The 20,197-nt window shown below is 41.8% G+C and overlaps 1 protein-coding gene across 2 annotated transcripts in view; it reads right to left on the bottom strand.

Annotated features, from left to right (window-relative positions):
* Positions 1-20,197, bottom strand: part of GRM8 (glutamate metabotropic receptor 8) — a 1,246,805-nt gene that overhangs the window by 30,501 nt on the left and 1,196,107 nt on the right. For both annotated transcript variants that reach the window (XM_040343692.1, XM_040343693.1), the window contains one exon: positions 7,882-8,128. In XM_040343692.1, coding sequence (XP_040199626.1) covers positions 7,882-8,128 — 247 coding nt within the window. The remainder of the gene's footprint in view (positions 1-7,881; positions 8,129-20,197) is intronic.

Genomic DNA, 20,197 nt, shown 5'->3' with positions numbered 1-20,197 from the left:
AACAGCGGAGAGCGGCGAAGATAGATGAAGACCCCCGGAGAGCGGAGAAGACCCCCCCGGAGAGCGGAGAAGACCCCCGGAGAGCGGAGAAGACCCCCCCGGAGAGCGGAAGAAGAAGCCCCCCCTGGTATTAGAGCTAAAGAAGACAGGGGGGCCTCCGGAGCAGACTAATAAATTATTTTAAAAACCCTTGTGTTGTGTGTTTAATAACTATCACTTTGCCTCCAGGTGAATGGGTAGGGGTACGATGTACCCCATATCCATTCACTTAGGGTGGGGGGCCGGTATCTGGGGGCCCCCTTATTTGAGGGGACTCCCAGATTCCGATAAGCCCCCCGCCCGCAGACCCCGACAACCAACGGCCAGGGTTGTCGGGAAGAGGTCCTGTCCTCATCAATGGGGACAGGGTGCTCTGGGGTGGGGGGGCCCGCAGTGCGCCTCCCTGCCCCAGAGTACCCAACCCCCCCATGTTGAGGGCATGCGGCCTGGTACGGCTCAGGAGGGGGGGGCGCTCGCTCGTCCCCACTCCCATTCCTGGCCAGCCGGGTAGCGTGCTTTGGATACGGGTCTGGTATGGATTGTAGGGGGACCCCCTACGTCGATTTTTCGGCGTAGGGGGGGTCTCCTTACAACCCATACCAGACCTAAGGGCCTGGTATGCTCCTGGGGGGGGAACCCATGCCGGTTTTGATTTTACAAATTGCCGTGGAGTTCTCCCTCTCAGGAATGCATACCAAATGCCGTCGCTTGAATGTGCTTTTACATGGTGTTACTAACTTTACACTTTGTAAAAGCAGCCCTAATTTTACACTTGCAAACTAAAACTTACGGCGAAAAAACGAAGCTGAAAAGCTTCGTGGATCGCCCTAAGTGCTAATTTGCATACCAGAAGCGGCATTTCGACTCGAAATGCCCCCAGCGGCGGATGCGGTACTGCATCCTAAGATCCGGCAGTGTAATTCAATTACACATGCCGGATCTTCTGCCTAACTTTGGAAAACTGATTCTGTGGATCAGTTCCAAAGTTAGAACCAGGGATACGACGGAGTAACAGCAGTTACTCCGTCGTATCTCTTTTGAGGATCTGGCCCTATAACACTACCTTCATGTAACTTGTTCTCTTGCATATGTGTGCTTCCTTGATTTGTACTTATCTTCTGTTATCAATAAAAATCTTTAATGAAAAAATAAAATAAAAAAATAAACACAACTGTCATTTTAAATTTGTAGCATGTAGTTCTGGTCTAGCTTTATAACCCCAATTCCCAAAAAGTTAGGACGCTAAATAAAATCTACAAAAAAACACAGAATCCAATGATTTGCAAATCTCATAAACCCATATTTTATAAACAACAGAAAATAGAACACATATCAGATGTTTAAAACCACTTCCAGCCCAAGGACGTCATATGATGTCTTTGACTTTCAGTCAGCGATTTTGTGCACCATAAGAATGATCATAGTGGCTGTTCCGCCTTTTAGATGTTCTTACAGGCGATGGGAGGGTACATCCCCCCTCCCGTCACCATCTGGTGCTTCTCTGGTCTATCCCGTGCCATCTGGGACCCGCAGAAAGAATAGGCTGCCGCAGACGACCATAGAGATTTTCGGTGACCAGATGATCAATAGTCATCTCTATGACCCTCAGAGGCCCAGACGCGACTATAAATAAAGCCGCGATCGCAGCTGGTAAGCATGGGATCGTACATTTCTATTTACTTGAAGTCAGTAGACACAAGTCCTAAAGATTGTTATGTAAAAAATATCCAACATCCAGTTTTTTTGTTTTATTACCTTAGCACTCCAAACAAAAAAGCAGAGTGCATTGCAATTAATGAACCCCCTTCATGACCGGGCCATTTTTTGCTATTAGGCACTGTGTTACTTTATTAAAAATACGTTTAAAAACCCTGGACTGATAAATAACAAAAAATATAAATTGTATTAAATTAAACGAATATGATACATAAATATAGATATAAATATATACAGTATATATATATATATATATATATATATATATATATATATATATATATATATATATATATAGAGAGAGAGAGAGAGAGAGAGAGAGAGAGAGCAGCCCATAGTGAGACCAAAATGTCTAGTGATAATAAAGAAAATTATATATAAATTAATTCCATACCACGCTTAAAAACCACAAAGTATTATAACAAATATTAAAGTCCACAAACCACCACCATATTCTTCAATCCAAGTGAAAAAGTGAAGTATTCTTAATTGCTGTGAGGAATAAGTGCCTTCTTCCACTGATAGTTAGGCAACAATAGTACTCACCAGACCGACATGACACCCATTACAGGTAGTCAAAAAAGCATGGGTAACAATGTACCCTCCAGTGTGATATAGCCTCCAAATGGAATATCCACCAACAATGATATTATCATAAATCAAAGAGAGAAGAGAAACTTCTCATGGTGTAATATATCAAGATTTAATCCATAAAAACATGTAACAATTACAGTGCTCCAAATAGGTGGCGAAAGTGACAAGTCACGCACTGACTCAACGCGTTTCGTCAGCAACGTCTGACATCATCAGGGGTCATGTCATGCAATGCTGTACACAATTAAAATGTATATAATTTTTTTCCCACAAAAAAAAGCATTCCTTTGGTGGTATTTGATCACAACTGTGTTATTTATTTTGTACGCTTTACCAGGAAAAATAGCATACATTTTGAAAAAAAAATGTTTTTACGTTGTTATAAAACATATCAAATAAAAAAAAAATCTAATTTCTGCAGACATTTTGGCTAAAATGTATTCTGCTAACATGTCTTTGGTAAAGAAAAATCCCAATAAGTGCATAATGATTGGTTTGTGTGAAAGTTATAAAGTCTACAAACTATTAGATATACACTGGATTTTTTAATACTAGTAATGGCGGTGATCTTTGACTTATAGTGGGACGGCAGGCAATCTGACACTGACACTTTGTGGGAACTGGCTAACTGCCATGACATCTCCAGTGACATTAGAAAAGTGATCAGTTCTAATAATATACATTGACACTGTACTAATGACACTGGGCAGCAAGGTGGTTAACAACTGGGGCAATAAAAGGGTTAATTGCGTGTAACAATGTTTACTATGTGAAATGTGTGCTGATTTTACTAAGCAATGTGCTGGCTTTTATTCCCGCACATCACCGCTTTCTTCTGTCATTCGCTCCAGCGATCAATGGGCGCTCCATAAATCATTGGCTGGAAACTGCTGTTTGGCATGTGCTGGAGCCAGCTACAGCACAGCTAGTCGGACTATCATGCACAGCTGCAACAGATTTTGCACTCTCCAGTTTTAGTAAATCAACCCCTTGATGTATTAAATTATATTCTAGTGTCATAAGTCCAGTGTGAGTGCTCCATATCTATTCTCTTACTCAGTATTTTATACATGAAATATAAAAAGGGACCACTATAATAGTTTGATCTTAAAAAATACAATGGTCAGTTAATACCAGTCCCTCTTGACTGGCAAGTTGCAACTTACAGTTTATGTCTAGTAACCCACTGAGGCTCAGTCCATTTTAATTCCTTATGGTTCAGCATGGTCATTGCTACTTCATGCAATTTAACCACTTGACATCTGCGCTATAGCCGATTGACAGCTAAAGTGCAGACCTGAATTTCTGGGAGGCTGTCAATAGACGTCCTCCCTGCAGGACGCAAGCGGCACGCTCTGTGATCACGAGTCACTGAGACTCAAGTGATCACAGATCCGGTCCCAGCCCCTTACCACGTGATCAGCTGTCAGCCAATGACAGCTGATCACATGAAATAAACAAAGCTCGTTTTTCTCCTCATACTGACAGCATGAGGAAAAAAAAAAAGACGATCACCGGCTTTTGTATAAGGGGCATTGGTCCCCAGTGGAACAGACACATCCGCCTCATCGGTTCCCACCAGTACCACCTGCTAGTGCCCCTTGCCAGTGCCCCCTGCCAGTGCCCACAGTGCCCACCAGTGAAAAACAGTGCCACCTATCAATGCTCATGCGTGCCACCTACCAATGCCCACCAGTGTTGCCAATTAGTGCCTCATCAGTGCCACCTAGAAGTGCTGCCTATCAGTCTCACCTACCAGTGCTGATCAGTGCCCATAATTGCCACCCATCAATGCCCATCACTGCCACCTATGAGAGCCCATCACTGCCATCTATCAGTGCCACCTATCAGTGTCACCTATTAGTGACAATTCTCAGTGCCCTTCAGTGCCACCCATCACTGCCCACCAGTGCTGCCTATCAGTGCCCACCAGTGCTGCCTTATCAGTGCCCATCAGTGCAGCCCATCAGTGCCCATTAGTGCAGCCCATCAGTGCAGCCTCATCAGCATACATCAATGAAGGATACAAATTACTTGTTTGCAAACTTTTATAACAAAATATAAAACGGTTTTGTATTTTTTTTATTCTGTCTTTTAAAAAAAAATTAAACAAAAAATAAAAACCGCAGAGGTGATACAATACCACCAAAAGAAAGCTCTATTTTTGTGGGAAAAAATTATAAAAATTTAATTTAGGTACAGTGTTGTATGACTGCGCAATTGTCATTCAAAGAGTGAGAGCACTGAAAGCTGAAAATTGGTCTGGGCATGAGGATGGTTTAAATGCCCAGTAAGCAAGTGGTTAAATGTTACTGCTTGGTTAATTTAGTCCATCTGTATGGGCTACCATTATTAAATACATGACAAACAATTGTACCTTTAGAGCCGGTTCACACAGGGTCGACCTGGGATCCGACTTCAGGTCGCCCCAGGTCGCCCCTAGTCGCCTCAAGTCACACTGCATGAAGAAATGAATTTAAGTGAATGGAGCTGTCTTAATGTACACTACTGCAGTCGCTCCGACTTGAAAAAAGGTTTCTGTACTACTTTAATTCGACTTGATTTCAATGGAACTCGCCTCCAAGTCGGATCCCCGTTCACAGTGAGGCAACTTTACAGGAAGTCGCCCCAGTGTGAACCTGTTCTAAGGCAAGCCCCTCCCTCCCAGAGGGGAACTCCATGCCAAATTTTAAATAAAAAACTGGCAGGGGTTCTTCCTCCAAGGGCATACCAGGCCCTTAGGTCTGGTATGGATTTCAAGGGGAACCCACTAGGCCGGAAAAACAGCGCAAATCCATACCAGACCCTTATCCGAGCACGCAGACCGGCCGTTCAGGAATGGGGTGGTGACAAGCGAGTGCCCCTCCCCATCCATCCTGAGCCGTACCAGGTGTACCAGCCATACCAGGCCGCATGCCCCCAGGGTTGTCGGGAAGAAGCCCTTGTCCCCATCAACATGGGGGGTGGGTGCTATGAGGCAGGGGGTGCCCTTAGTGAAGGATTGGCTCGGGCGGCTCGGTTGCTCTAGTCCTGCAAAGGGAACTGCGTTCCTGCTGTGAAAAAAGTGCAGGGACTCCGTTCCCATGCGTTCCCGCAGGACTTGAGCCCTGGTTGGATCTTTGTTTCACTTAATTGCTGCACTGGACTTTTCAATGAGTCTCCACTCCAAGTGTTTCTGTTCCTAATATGGAGGACTGCAATTATTAATCTTACTTGTTCACTTTACTTTTCGCGCTACACACATTTTTTCTTAACTATAAGTTGGGTATACTGCTTGTTTGTGACATCGGCCATCTTACCACAGTGCAGAGACATTTTTTGATTTTTTCACTTTGTGAATATTTTTCTACTTCCAAGGTCTGACCATGGTCTTTCCTTAACACATCTCACATGGGTTGTAAACAGAAGCCTTATTTGAATCCCCTAATCAGGCTGCACCCAATATACATTTGCTAGGTATAGTGAACAATTAGGGAGGATTATTTTAGCCACTAAACAGAAACGAAAGGGGGTTATAATAAATTGTTATCAAACTGTGTTTTAACTTTGTCCTGGGCACACACACATACTCAGTATAAACAGACCTCACACTGAGAGGTAAATGAACTTCTTACTTGTACTGTACATTATATATTGTAAAGATGGTTTTGTGTGTAATTTGTAAATATCATGTAACCTAATGTACTTATACTGTACACTGTTGTGTAAATATGATTTAGTATGTAATTTGTATATATTATGTAACCCTATCAATAAATGTGTGTTGCAGTTTTAACGACCTTTTTTGGTGTAAGGCCCGGTACACACGAGCAAACATGTACGATGAAACCGGTCCGTCGGACCGTTTTCACCGTACATGCCTGCCAGAGGGCTTCTGTACGATGGTTGTACTAACCATCGTACAGAAGTCCGCGCGTAAACAATACGCGGGGCGTGTCCGCGTCATCGCCGCGGCGATGACGCGGAGACGTGGGCGGGCCTGCCATTTAAAGGCTTCCACGCATGCGTCAAAGTCATTCGACGCATGCGAGGGACGGCGGGCGCTCGGACATGTACGGTAGGTCTGTACTGACGACCGTACATGTCCGAGCGGGCAGGATTCCAGTGGACGGTTTTAAAACACGTCCAGGAATATTTGCCCGCTGGGAAAAGGCCCGGCGGGCAAATGTTTGCTGGAATTCGGCCCGCTCGCGCCTACACACGACCGAACATGTATGCTGAAACTGGCCCGCGGACCAGTTTCAGCATACATGTTTGGTCGTGTGTACGGGGCCTAAGACGCCTCACTAGCTGTGTACTATATACACTTAGGGCCAGATTTTCGTAGAATGGCGTATCTATGCGGCGGCGTAACGTATCCGATTTACGTTACGCCGCCGCAAGTTTTTCAGGTAAGTGCTTGATTCACAAAGCACTTGCCTGTAAAGTTGCGGCGGCGTAGCGTAAATCACGCGGCGGAATTCAAATTCGCCGGGTAGGGGGCGTGTATCATTTAAATTAATCGCGTCCCCACGCCGAACGAACTGCGCATGCGCCGTCCCTAAAATATCCCAGTGTGCATTGCTCCAAATGACGTCGAAAGGACATCATTGGTTTCGACGTGAACGTAAATGACGTCCAGCCCCATTCACGGACGACTTACGCAAACGACGTAACTTTTTACAAATTTTACGCGGGAACGATGGCCATACTTAACATTGTTGCGCCACATTTAGGCCTCCATATAGCAGGGGCAACATTGCCGGGAAAAGCCTAACGTAAACGTCGTAACTTTACTGCGTCGGCCGCGCGTACGTTCGGGAATTCGCGTATCTAGCTAATTTGCATACTCGACGCGGAAATCAACGAAAGCGCCACCTAGCGGGCAAAGAAAAATTGCAGCTACGATCCGACGGCGTAAGAGACTTACGCCTGTCGGATCTAATGGATATCTATGCGTAACTGATTCTAAGAATCAGTCGCATAGATACGACGGGCCAGATTAGGACTTACGACGGCGTACATGGCACTGCGCCGTCGTAAGTCCTTTAAGAATCTGGGCCTTAAAGTTGATGTAAACCCTTACATATACCCAGTGAAGTGAACAGCCTCAGATAATACACAGAGATTAAACAAATCTTCTTACAAATTTTGCATGCATATGTGCTGTCTTCAGCTTGCTATATTCTTTAGAAAGTGAACATCATGTCAGCACTGGAAATTAAGTCTTGCATACACTGTGTGACAGCTGATTGGAGGAAAGTCACACACCCCCACTCCACATAGGCAGAAGAAGGAAGGCATGTGCAGAGCTGTGCAGTGAATAGACCAGCTCTCTGCAACCTATTTATAGCACTCACCCCGACACAAATTTCAGGTTGGTTTTATTTCAGCTGTTAGAGAACTTGTCAGGAGTTCTTAGTTAACAAGGCTCATAGGGTTCATTGCCGTTGACTTATTTGTTAGAAATGTTGGTTTTACTTTTAGCATTTTAAATTCCATGCTTTGATTTTTTTAGGGTAGCAAAATATTACTTTTCTTCAGGTTACTTACTGTTTGTTTCAAGGCTTTCACAAAGTTCTGTTTTGACTTCACCATTGGGTCGATCATTCCCTTTTTGAATCAGCTTGCTTTGCATGGTGGCAGCTGTCACAACTGCCTTGAAACTTCTCTTTCTTTTTTGAACATTTTGCTCAGGATGAAAGATAATAATGTAAACCTTGGGCATATAAAGCATTCCCAAAGACACTGAAGCACTTAAACTCATGGATACTGTCAGGGTAGTTGTCTGGATATACATCTGCAAAAAAAACAAAACAAAAAAAATTGAATAAAAATGTAATACACAGAACAGCCCATGCTCATAAAATATGAATAGTAAGATAAAATAAAATGTATTATCATTGCAAAAATACATTTACAACAAAATGTCAATACTACTCCTCACAATATACAAAAACCATAAATATGATGCGTAACACACTCACAAAATATACATTAAATTATATGTCAAATAAATACTAAACATTGCCATCCTTAAAAAAAGTTAAAACAACCTGTTATAACAAACAGTAACCAGGACCACTTAGCTAATTAGTTCAGTTTAATTGTCTCTAAATCTGTTTGTCCTCACCTTGATATTTCTAAAATGCATACTGGACAGCAATAATTCAAATAAATGATGACCAGGTTGGGACAGATCTCTCACTGTTTTCTTTGCTCTACAAAGGCAATAGGACTGATAAATTTCAGCTAGGGAGAGAAGCTTACAACCCACATTTTTCTGCTCAGTATAACATTTTCTGAAGAGCACAATATTAACACATAGACACCATTAGTGTTCTGGTTTGGCAGCTGATTTAAATTTTAGAAAGCAAATTAACCATAGCTGTCATAAAACTCCAAACACAAATCTCATTAGTCAAATAAATAAATAAACACATGAAAGTATTGGCCAGCCATTCATAGAATTGTCTTTCATGATCCAATGCAGTTCAATACTGACACATCTTAAGCAATTAAAAATTTTTTTACCCCAACACTTCACATTCCTGATATGTGCCGGCTGTACCATGTACTTGTATGAGAAAGTATACTCTTCTCTTTGTATTGCTTCCTTTATGTATAACCCCTGGTGTTCCTGTTTGTCCTTTTGCTGTCCTTTTATAAACCTACCACACTATGCTGGATAGCACAGTGTGGTCAGTTCTCTAGCTATGCTGGGAACTCAGTGTACTCTCCTCCAATGATAATACTTTGTCCTGACACACCCTCGCTGCACAGCCATTCACTGGGAAGCTCAGTGGGCCAGATTCACAAATGAGATACAACGGTGTTTCTCCTGATAAGCTGTCGTATATCTGTTTCTATCTATGCGACTGATTCATAGAATCAGTTACGCATAGATATCCCTAAGATCCGACAGGTGTAATTGTTTTATACTGTCGGATCTTAGGATGCAGTACCGCGGCCGCCGCTGGGGGGAGTTTGCGTCGTAAACCAGCGTCGGGTATGCAAATTAGGAGTTTCGGCGGATCCACAACGGTTTTTCGCGTTCGCTACATCGCCGCTAGTCTAGTTTCCCGTCGCAAAGTTAGTCGTTTTTTTTGGTGCCCTAACTTTAGTCAGCAAGTGTATTGCTGTCTAAAGTATGGCCGTCGTTCCCGCGTCAAAATTCAAAATTTAACGTTGTTTGCGTAAGCCATCCAGGAATACGGAAGTAAGCTATGCGCTTCGCCGTTCAAAAAAATGACGTCACGGCGCGCAAAGCACGGCAGGAGTTAAGAAACGGAGCATGCGCAGTAGGTCCGGCGCGGGAACGCGCCTAATTTAAATGGCACACGCCCATTTAAATTGGCCCGCCTTGCGCCGGAGGCCGCCGGCGTAGTTTTCATCGCAAGTGCTTGGTGAATCAGGCACTTGCGATGAAAAATTGCGGCGGTGTAACGTATCTAGGATACGTTACGCCGCCGCGATTCTACGTGAATCTGGCCCAGTGTGCTGCTATTTCTCCCCCAGCATTTATGCAGCTAAGAACAGAAGAAATGTGATTACTTTGGTTGTTTTTACAATGTGATTGTTTACAATCGCTTTAAACATTTTGCTGCCAGTTCAGTATCATGTATGGACCTACAGATCCACCTCTAGGCCTCCAGCTTACTGGGTCTGTATGCTGTACAGACCTGGCATTCCTTCTTCTGCTCTAAGCTTATCATCACTTCGGTAACCATGAGTCTATTGCAAAACTGGTCAGCAGACTCTGATTATCAAACGGATAGCAGTGATTAGTGGCTGTCGCTTTTCTGCCTTGTGTTTCCTGCCTCTCTACCCCATGCTGCTGTGACTGACAGCTGAAATGCTCCCCCACTCTTATGACCCCTTTTCCTGCTGCTTTGACCCCCATTTTCCTCATCAGCACCAATCCCCCATGCAACACGGATCACCTGTGATTACCCTTCCAACTCCTCTCCCCTCCCTCTGGCCTCAGGGGCTACAGAGAAGCCACTGGGGTTGCAAAAATATACAAGTACATTCCCTTGCCAGCTCCGATCCTCCCCTGCAGTTGACCACCCCCTTCCTTTCCTGAGTAATAGGTACTGATCACTCATTGTGCTCATTCATTATTGAAGCATAGTAAACTGCACTTACTATGCTTCAGCTTGTGAATGAATAGACGCCTCTTTGCAGAGACTTCTATTCATTAATCTGTAGTGCAGCTGAGGACTGAGGACTCAGTGGGGGGGGGGGGGTTTACCAAAAATGTTGAATGCATAAGCTGGTGAGTGCATAGTAGCTCATCAGCTTCTAACTTCAGCTTGTGCAATTAAGGTTTGACAATAAAACCTAGAAGCTGATTGGTTATTTTTGCACCAAATCCTGTGCGCACCAGTTTAAGTAAATCTCCCCTTATTTCTCCAGTCCCTTTCTCTGTCTCAAAAAAGAGACATCAAGGGTTTGTTAGAGCCATGATATCTCATCAATGCCCCCCCCCCCCCCCAAAAAAAAAATTGTACAAACTATTAAAACAAATTATAACAAAACAAAATAGTAGGGTCTTGTTCACACAGGGTATACTACATTATATGTCCATGCAAGGTCCTGTTTGCCCACACAGGGATGCACAGATATAATCCCTGTAAAAGCAGGCCCATTGATATTAATTGTGATTTAGCAACTGCACAGCCGCTGCATCCAAATTGACATCCGTGTGGGTCCAGGTGCATATCCCTAAGCTCACACTGTCTGCATTCTGGGCTTTGCACCCACACTGATGCCATATTGAGAGTGACGGTTAATATAACTCAAACTCAATGCCATTTTAACTTTTATATTTAGTAGGACATTAGCAGGAATTTTGTAAATTTCGCCATGTACTGTATGTATCCACTAATAATTATTTTAGTGTATTTTTTGTCAAAATAGCAATTTAATAAACATTTGTGCAACTATTGTGGGGCCTAAAAAATCAGTAGCGCATTTCTTTATTCTACAGGTCATGTGCTTTCAGAAAATGTATGGGGGGGGGGGGGGTCTTTTACAATCTATGAAAGTCGTAAGTGAAAAATAATATATTTTGTGAGAAAATTGTTTTACAGTTTTGTGTATCTTCAGTTTTCACCATTCACAAAAAGAAGCAATGTAGAATGTACAACTATTTGTTATTTATTTACTCAATACCGTTTTAGCTTTTATACTTAGTAGAAATTTGGTAAGAATTTTGTAAACGTTGCCATGTATGTATCCACTAATAATGTTGTTAGTGTTTTTTAGTGTTTTGATAAACATTTGTGCAAATATTAAAGGGACAAAAAATTTGTAGCACCTTTCTTTTTTATTCTACTGGTTCTATGCTTTCAGAAAATGTTTAGTTTGGTGGGGTGTGTCACAAACTCTGAAAGCTGTTTGCTCTGGCAAACCGGCAATTTAAAAATGGAGCACAGGGCCTGGCAAAGAAAGGGCTAAAGGATGATACAGTTTTTCTAAACTTTTTTAGGTCAGGGCTGTTTATAGAAAGGGGAGTGGCCTAATTTAAATAAGAGGGAGTTCCTTGTGAGCTAGGAAGATACTAAATGTTAATTTTTTTAAATGCATTAAGACAAAAACACTGTAAAATTTATAAAATATACATTAATTTGCAAATTATATAACGGAAAATTGTTATTAATACCTAGGGTAATTTTCCTTTCCTGGCCTGTCCTCACGTCAGCACAATATGGGTTAATCCCCATAGTGTGCTGAAGTGAGGCTGGCCAGGAAAACGGAAAATTGTTATTAATACCTACGGTAATTTTCCTTTCCTGGCCTGTCCTCACGTCAGCACACTATGGGGATTAACCCATAGTGTGCTGACATGAGGCTGGCCAGGAAATATGTTTTACCAATATCCAGAGGAACCTGTGTAGACATATCTTGAAAGTGCTTCATAAAGTGCACAGGTCATTCACTGATCATTCAATCTTTTCCAATCTCATATTCATTAAAACAATCAGTCACTTAAAAATATCATCAAAAACATTGAAACAAGGAGAATTTTTGAAATGGTACTTTCTATGTATTCCAAAGGAAGGAAAACAATTTAAACAAAATGTAATCCGTCAACTGCAATTCTCTGTAACATCTTGCAGACTCATATATTGTGTTACTATACAAGATTGAATGCCATATCTGACTTGCTTTGGCATACAAGATTTAACGTTAAATTCATTTTACATTTGAAACAATTATCAATGACACGCAGTTACAAAGGAGACCATAGGGCATATTAGTGAAAATTGCCACAGGGTAGATTGGAAACCTTTTCCTTTATTAGTAACTGAGTTGCCTTGAAGGTCTAAAATATTTTTCTGCTGGTAAAAGAACAAGCCCTATAGCTTTACAGAATCATATACCCTATAATATGTGTAATCAATTTATGACCATAGGGAATTTAGAAACATAAACAGTTATAGTACATGTATGTTTAACTATTAGCAAACCAAAACTATTGTTGAAAGAAACCTAACTCTGGAAGCTGTGTCCAAAAGACCAGGCAAAGCCCAAATGACTTGTCAGCTTTATTGCTTGTGACTTCCTGCCAGTTGATCTTTCTCCATTTCTGGATTACCATGCCTTGTTCTGCAATATGACTATGCATGGTAGAAGCATATTTAGTAGAAGCAGGGCTTTACTTCCTAGTGTCAGAGTTCCCAGCAAATAAAAAGGTTAGTAGTAAATAGTGGCAAATCTTACTCCAAATCTGTTAGGACTAGCAGCCCTCACATTGCAGATACAGTGGGCACAGGAGATCCTAGGCACACTCACATACCAGGAAGCGCACTGTGTTTTTTAGAAGGAATTAAAGAGAGGCACAAATAACTGCAACATAGCAAATGTTCCCAATAACATGGTGACTATTAACTTTCTGAGCTCAGCTCCACATTGATTCTGCTTTTTCAGAACGTATGAGGAGTACATTTCTGGCAAACATTTTGCAGATATTTTATCCCATTTGTCCTGCTTACTTTGGTTCAGCCTGTTTCTTGTACATCTTATGGGCTTGCAGTTTATTATGCTGTATACTTATATAGATTTTAGACATCAATTTTTTTATTAAACTGTTCCTGTTTTATTTGACATGTTTATTTATATACCCAGTTACAATTTAACATAGGTCTGAACCCAACGACTTGAATATACACTATAGGTAATGACCCATTTAAGTCTATGGCACATTAGTGTGACATACTGGGGGTTATTTACAAAAGGCAAATCCACTTTGCACTACAAGTGCCAACTACAAGTGCAAAATGCACATGAAATTGAATTGAAAGTGCACTTGGAAGTGCTTTTGCTGTAAATTTGAGGGGTGGATCTGAAAGGAGGGGAAGCTCTGCTGATTTTATTATCCAATCATCTGCAGGCTAAAACACTGTTTTTTAATTTTCCTTGCATGTCCCCCTCGGATCTACAGCGACTGCACTTCCAAGTGCACTTTCAGAGCAACTTCAAGTGCACTTTGCACTTGTAGTGCAAAGTGGATTTGCCTTTAATAAAATACCCCCCACTGTACCTTGCAGATTTTTTTTGTATGGTATTGAAGGGGCTAGGGTATTTTTTTAAATAAACATTTCCCTTAAAGAGGAGTTCCACCTAAAAATGGAACTTCCGCTTAACCCACTCCTCGCCCCCTTACATGCCACATTTGGCATGTAATTTTTTTGGGGGGGGGAGTGGGGGCTTCAGGAGAAGGGGACTTCCTGTCCCACTTCCTCCTTCCGCCGAGGGGCTGGAAAGGCGATTAGCTTAATCGCCTTTTCACAGCCCCTCCCTGTAGGCGAGCGCCTGTCCAATCGGACGGCGCCGCTGGCGCATGCGCACTGCCGCTCGCGCATGCGCAGTGGGTGCCCGGCCGTGAAGCCGAAAGCTGTCACTGCCGGGTGCCCACACTAAGAATGAAGACGCCGGCCGGCGAGGGGGGGCCAGGAGCGGAGCCCCGGCCGGCGCATCGCTGGAGCCGTGGAGCAGGTAAGTGTCTGTTTATTAAAAGCCAGCAGCTACACTTTTTGTAGCTGCTGACTTTTAATAAACTTAAAAAAAAGGTGGAAAACCCCTTTAAAGCAGCGAAGATTTGTTTGACTTGAGATATGTTAGTGTGTTGTGTTTTAGTAAAAACCCTCAAACTACTGTGTGATGTTTTGCATTATTATTATTATTTTTATTTATTTTTTGCATTGTTTTTTATTTAAATTGTATAGGTTTATTTAGAAAGTCAAAGCATGAAATAAAAGTGATTGTGCAAAATACAATATGCATTATTCCATCTGAATTAATCTTTCATTCAACTGTATTCAGTAAACATAGGCTGAATTGGTTATTGCATAGGTTATGTAAAAATACTCTTAAAGTACTTAAAGTGGAGGTTCCATCAAAAAAACAATTTTGCTTTAAACTGTAGCTTACGACTAAAAAAGAAAAAAAAAAGAAACATTTTTTTTATGCTCATCTGGAAATGCCTGTTGCTATGCGGTCCCACGAAATTTGCCTTTGAAACCACCTAGGATTCTGACATCATCTCCCTCTAATGCTCCTGGGAAGTGTGTATCGTCATTTCCCAGGATGCAGTGCGCTGTCCAATTATCACTTCCCATCCAAGACTTCCAGGAAGTACCGTAAGTGCCTGTAGGCTTCACAATGCCCACAAGCAAAATGACAACGGTGTAGATATAGTTTTATAAACAATGTTTTTTGAATATCTATGCAGATCGGCGGCGGATTGTAAAATAGTAAGTGACCGGATTTATATTATAAAAACGCAGGATGAAAGGACATACATTTAAAAAATGCTAATTGTGGTTGGAACTCCGCTTTAACACCACATCAATTTTCCCTGCAATGATTTCCTGAGCAAGCCCTTGAATGGACAAATAGTTGACAAATAGATTATCTGATGCATTTATAGTTTTATCACCCAAAATAATTGAATACGCTATAATAAATAATATATTTTTCTTTCACACAAGTAAATATATAATGCATAATAGCATTGGAAAATCACATGAAAAAAAAATAACAAACTGTACAAGGTTTTACAAATCATTGTAAAATTGCTGGACTATGTTTAAAGTAATATTTGTTCTATTTCTCCTTGACAAATCCATTTTGATTATTTACACTGTATATGATACTGTGTATTATATTACAGAAGGTCAGGTTGGTATTTTTCAGTAAGTTTATGTTTCGAGGCTATAGAAGAGAATATTTGGAAGGGAGCAAGCTGGTGTGCATAGAGATTGTAGTTGTAGGCTGCAGATAAAAACATCCTAATTAAATGCTAACTGAAGTCATAGGCAATCAGATAGACATTGTACAGGCATACCCCACTTTTCAGTACACAATGGGGTTTATTTACTAATGCTGGAAAGCGCAAAATCAGGCTCACTTCTACATAGAAACCAATGAGCTTCTAACTCCAGCTTGTTCAAGTAAGCCTGGTACTAAAATCTGGAAGCTCATTGGTTTCTGCGTAGAAGTGAGCCTGATTTTACGCTTTCCAGCTTTAGTAAATAAACCCCTTTGTATACTTAAAAGTGGGGGATGCCTGTACTAACAACCTCTATTTTCACAGCAGAAGTCTAAATGGCACCAGAAAATGTCCACTTTTCTCTGTCATTCACACAAAGCTGGCTAGACACACCCCCTACCAATTTAGCAGAAGCTTATTTTAAAGGTAAGGCTAGTATTCAGCTCTGTCACCACAGATCACTCGAGAGAACTATAAGACCCCAAATGCCTCCTCTGCCCTTAAAAGCATTCAAACCATCAAGATTGGTGTTTTAAAATGCTTTTAATTTCTCAAAAATGGTGAGGTCATCACCTTCGGGTTACCATAGTGGAGAGCTGTTTAAAGTCAGTCCTGGCTTTGTTAGGCTGTTCGACCAGCCGGTAGATTCCAACTGGTTGCTCGGGTCCCCCGGTAAGACGGGATAGCTCGAGCAAGCCCCAGAAGATGGCTGGAGAGGGGCGTCCCTCCACTGCTTGTAATAGCAAGTGAACAGCTAGTTAGCCACTCCAATTGCTACTAAAAACCAATACTGGGATAATGCCTGCGGCTGCAGGCATCATCTCAGTATGACAACCGAAAGTCCAGCGATGTACAGGTAACATCGCTGTTCGCTAAATGGGTAATGATAAAAAGTACAGCAGTTATACATATATATTGTTGTTTTTTACTGTAACATGTCAGGAATTTATTTATAAAAACTTGTAACTTTACTGGAAGGTCCACTTTAGAGTACATAGTGTCCCAGAATTGCACATTGTCCTTTGCTTAAAGTGTTACTAAACCAACAACAGTAAAAACAGATATGCAGCATAGCATGCTTGTTATACTCACTGTGGAACTTAAGGCTGTTTTATCCTGTATGCAAAGATCCTTTCCTCCCTGCACTGTCTATCTGGGGAAAGCTAGCTAACACAGGCAGAATAGCTGACCTGCACAAGGTCAGTTGTGTCTTTCAAGAGCACATTTACCTGTTGATCAGAGATACCCAGGTCACATGATATTGACATCACACATGTGGGCATGTATGCAGGCTGCACTGGAAGTCTCCTCCTTCCTGCAGAAACTCTGCAGTTTATCATGTAACCATGGTATACAGATCATCCAAAAAGGTATATAGTGGCAGTATTTTAATGTAAAAAGATGCTTTATAAGCTGTGGGCACTGTTGGGGGGGATGAACAGTTTTCATATTACTGGGTTTAGTAACACTTTAATGCTTGTAGCAAAGTCACCCATTTACTAAAGAAGTTCAGAATCTTGAATGAAAAGTCATGTGAAGACCATCTGCAAATAATTGGGTATTCATAGTTAAACTAAATTAGCTTTTCACTTGGTTTGAAAACTGAAGTAAGTATTTACACAACTGAGTAGTGAAGATTCTCAACTTCTTAGCTAGCTCAGGTCTTTGGATGTCCAAAGAGTGAACCTTTACTCGCAAGTTGATTGCTGCCAGTCACGCCTCCCCTCCATCCATGGTTCTTGGGCTCTCTTGCTCATACTCAGAGCCCAGGACCACAACAACTGGCTTCAGGGGGAGAGCAATGTGAGACAGAGGCAAATCCGTGCCTTAATCTCACATGTATACAATGAAACCAGATGCAATGATGATTTTGCCCCTTCTGATTTCAGTTCCACAATTTCCTGGCTGGTACAGTTAGGGTACACATCTAACCAAGCCATTCTATGCTTGGTTAGATGGTGTGATGGGCAGGGGAGACATTGGGGTCACTTAGACCCCTAATAGCTCCAAAAAGAGTATCTGTCACCTGCTCAATGCTATTACAAGGGGGTTTATTAACCCTTTGTGATAGAAATCAAGTACAAATAAATAATTCAATAAATAAATAAATACAAGAAAAAGTTTAAAAAAATGTAATTATAATAAAATGTATTAAATTAAAAAAAAAACATTGCTGTAACCCCATTGCTCCGCACAAATGCGCAAATGCAAATGCATGCCCAGGGTGTGTACGTGTATGTAACTGCGGTCGCACCACATTAGTGACATATTTTGCTGCGAATGTCAGATTGAGAGCAATAATTTTAGCACAAGATCTCCTGGTTAACTCAAAACTGATGAGCTGTAAAGGCTATTAAAACATCACCTATGGAGATTTTTGAGCAACATCGTTTTCTGCGATATCTCACGTGCACACAATTTTAATATGTGGAATGTTTTGTATCTATTAACTCATCTTTAATTGTTATTTTTTTACAAACAAATGTGTATTATGTTGTGTGTGTTTACATCAAAATGTATTTTACTATAGTTTAGTTAACCACTTGATATCCTGCCTATTGTCAAAAGATGGCCACAAGGTGGCTCTCAATTGCTGGGAGGACGTCTATAGTCCTCCAGCCACTGGGGGGCACGTGAGCACCGCCGGCGGCGCGCGCACACCCGTCACATCACTGCAGTGCCGATGCGTGTGACTGGCGGCCGTGATGTCCGCCAGCCACTCGCGATTGGCGGTTACACAGACAAGGACGTGGATCTGTGTGTGTGAACACACAGATCCACGTCCTGTCAGGGAGAGAGGAGACTGATGCTGTGTCCCTTGTACATAGGGACACAGATCGGTCACCTCCCCCAGTCAGTCACCTCCCCCCACAGTTAGAAACAGTATGCAGGGTACACATTTAACCCCTTCCTCGCCCTCTAGTGTTAACCCCTTCCCTGACAGTCACATTTATACAGTAATTAGTGCATATTTATAGCACTGATCGCTGTATAAATGTGAATGGTTCCAAAAATGTGTAAAAAGTGTCCGATGTGTTGTCATAATGTCACAGTGCCAATAAAAATCTCAGATCGTCGCCATTACTAGTAAAAAAAATAAATGAAAAAAAATGAATCTGTCCCCTATTTTGTAGGCGCCATAACTTTTGCGCAAACCAGTCGCTTATTGCGATTTTTTTTTAAAACAAAAATATGTAGAAGAATATGTATTGACCTAAACTGAGATTTTTTTTTATTTTTATTGGGATATAATGATTATAGCAAAAATTAAAAAAAGGAAAAAATATTGAGGTTTTTTTTCTAAATTGTCTCTTTTTTTTGTTTATAGCGCAAAAATAAAAACCGCAGAAGTGATCAAATACCAACAAAAGAAAGCTCTATTTGTGGGGAAAAAAGGACGTAAATTTTGTTTGGGGGCCACGTCGCACGATTGCGCAATTGTCAGTTAAAGCGACGCAGTGCTGGAGGCTGAAAAGCAAGTGGTTACATTTGCATTTAATAAACACTTGCACAAATATCACCTGACAAACATTTGCAGATCTGCTCTGGCTCTGCTTCCCGAAAATATATAATGTTCTGGGGGTTTAAGTAATTCTATTGCACAAAATGAGGATTTTAAATGTGTGTGAAAAATAGAAAAAATTGTTCTAGAGCTGAACTGGTTAAGTACGTTAAGTAAATGAGTAAATGAGTAAGTAAATGAGTTTTCACAACAGTCCTTGTGTCTTCTCATACAGACAATATTGATGTTATATTTATATATGTGGGTTAATTATAAAAGACAAGTTGAATTTTCTTTGAAAACTTTCAGTAGATAGATAGGCATTAAGAAGATTCTAGAATAGAATAGAAATACAGAAAAAATGTAAAGTCTATAATTATAAGTACCGTATTTATCGGCGTATACCGCGCACTATTTTGCCCTGAAAATCAGGGCAAAATCGTGGGTGCGCAGTATACGCCGATACCCGCTTTCCCGCCATGAGTTTGAATACTGCGCCCGCATATAGCGAGCGCAGTACACTCGTGAATCTTCGGCCAGTCTCGGCGCCTCTCGTACTGTCGTCCTGACGTCCTGAGCGTACAGGACGTCAGTGCGAGAGGCGCCTGAGCCTGCCCGAAGATTCACGAGTGTACTGCGCTCGCTATATGCGGGCGCAGTATTCAAAGTCGTGGCGGGAAACGAGCGGGAGGACGCCGCCGAAGGACGCCGGACCCGCCGAAGATGGACACCGGACCCGCCGAAGATGGACGCCCGACCCGCCGAAGATGGACACCCGACGAGGCCGCAGAAGGACGCCGGACCCGACGAGGCCGCAGATGGACGCCGCGCAAGACATCAAAACTGTAAGTACAAAACAACAAAAAATCTTTTTTTTCCACAGGATTGGGGGCTATATGTAATGTGCTGGGATGTGATCTAAGTGCTGGGATGTGATCTATATGTAATGTGCTGGGATGTGATCTAAGTTCTGGGATGTGATCTATATGTAATGTGCTGGGATGTGATCTAAGTGCTGGGATGTGATCTATATGTAATGTGCTGGGATGTGATCTATATGTAATGTGCTGGGATGTGATCTATGTGTA

The sequence above is a fragment of the Rana temporaria genome, chromosome 3, assembly GCF_905171775.1.
Source record: "Rana temporaria chromosome 3, aRanTem1.1, whole genome shotgun sequence".
In the NCBI taxonomy this organism is placed as follows: Eukaryota; Metazoa; Chordata; class Amphibia; order Anura; family Ranidae; genus Rana; species Rana temporaria.
This window is presented reverse-complemented; position numbering and strand designations above follow the sequence as displayed.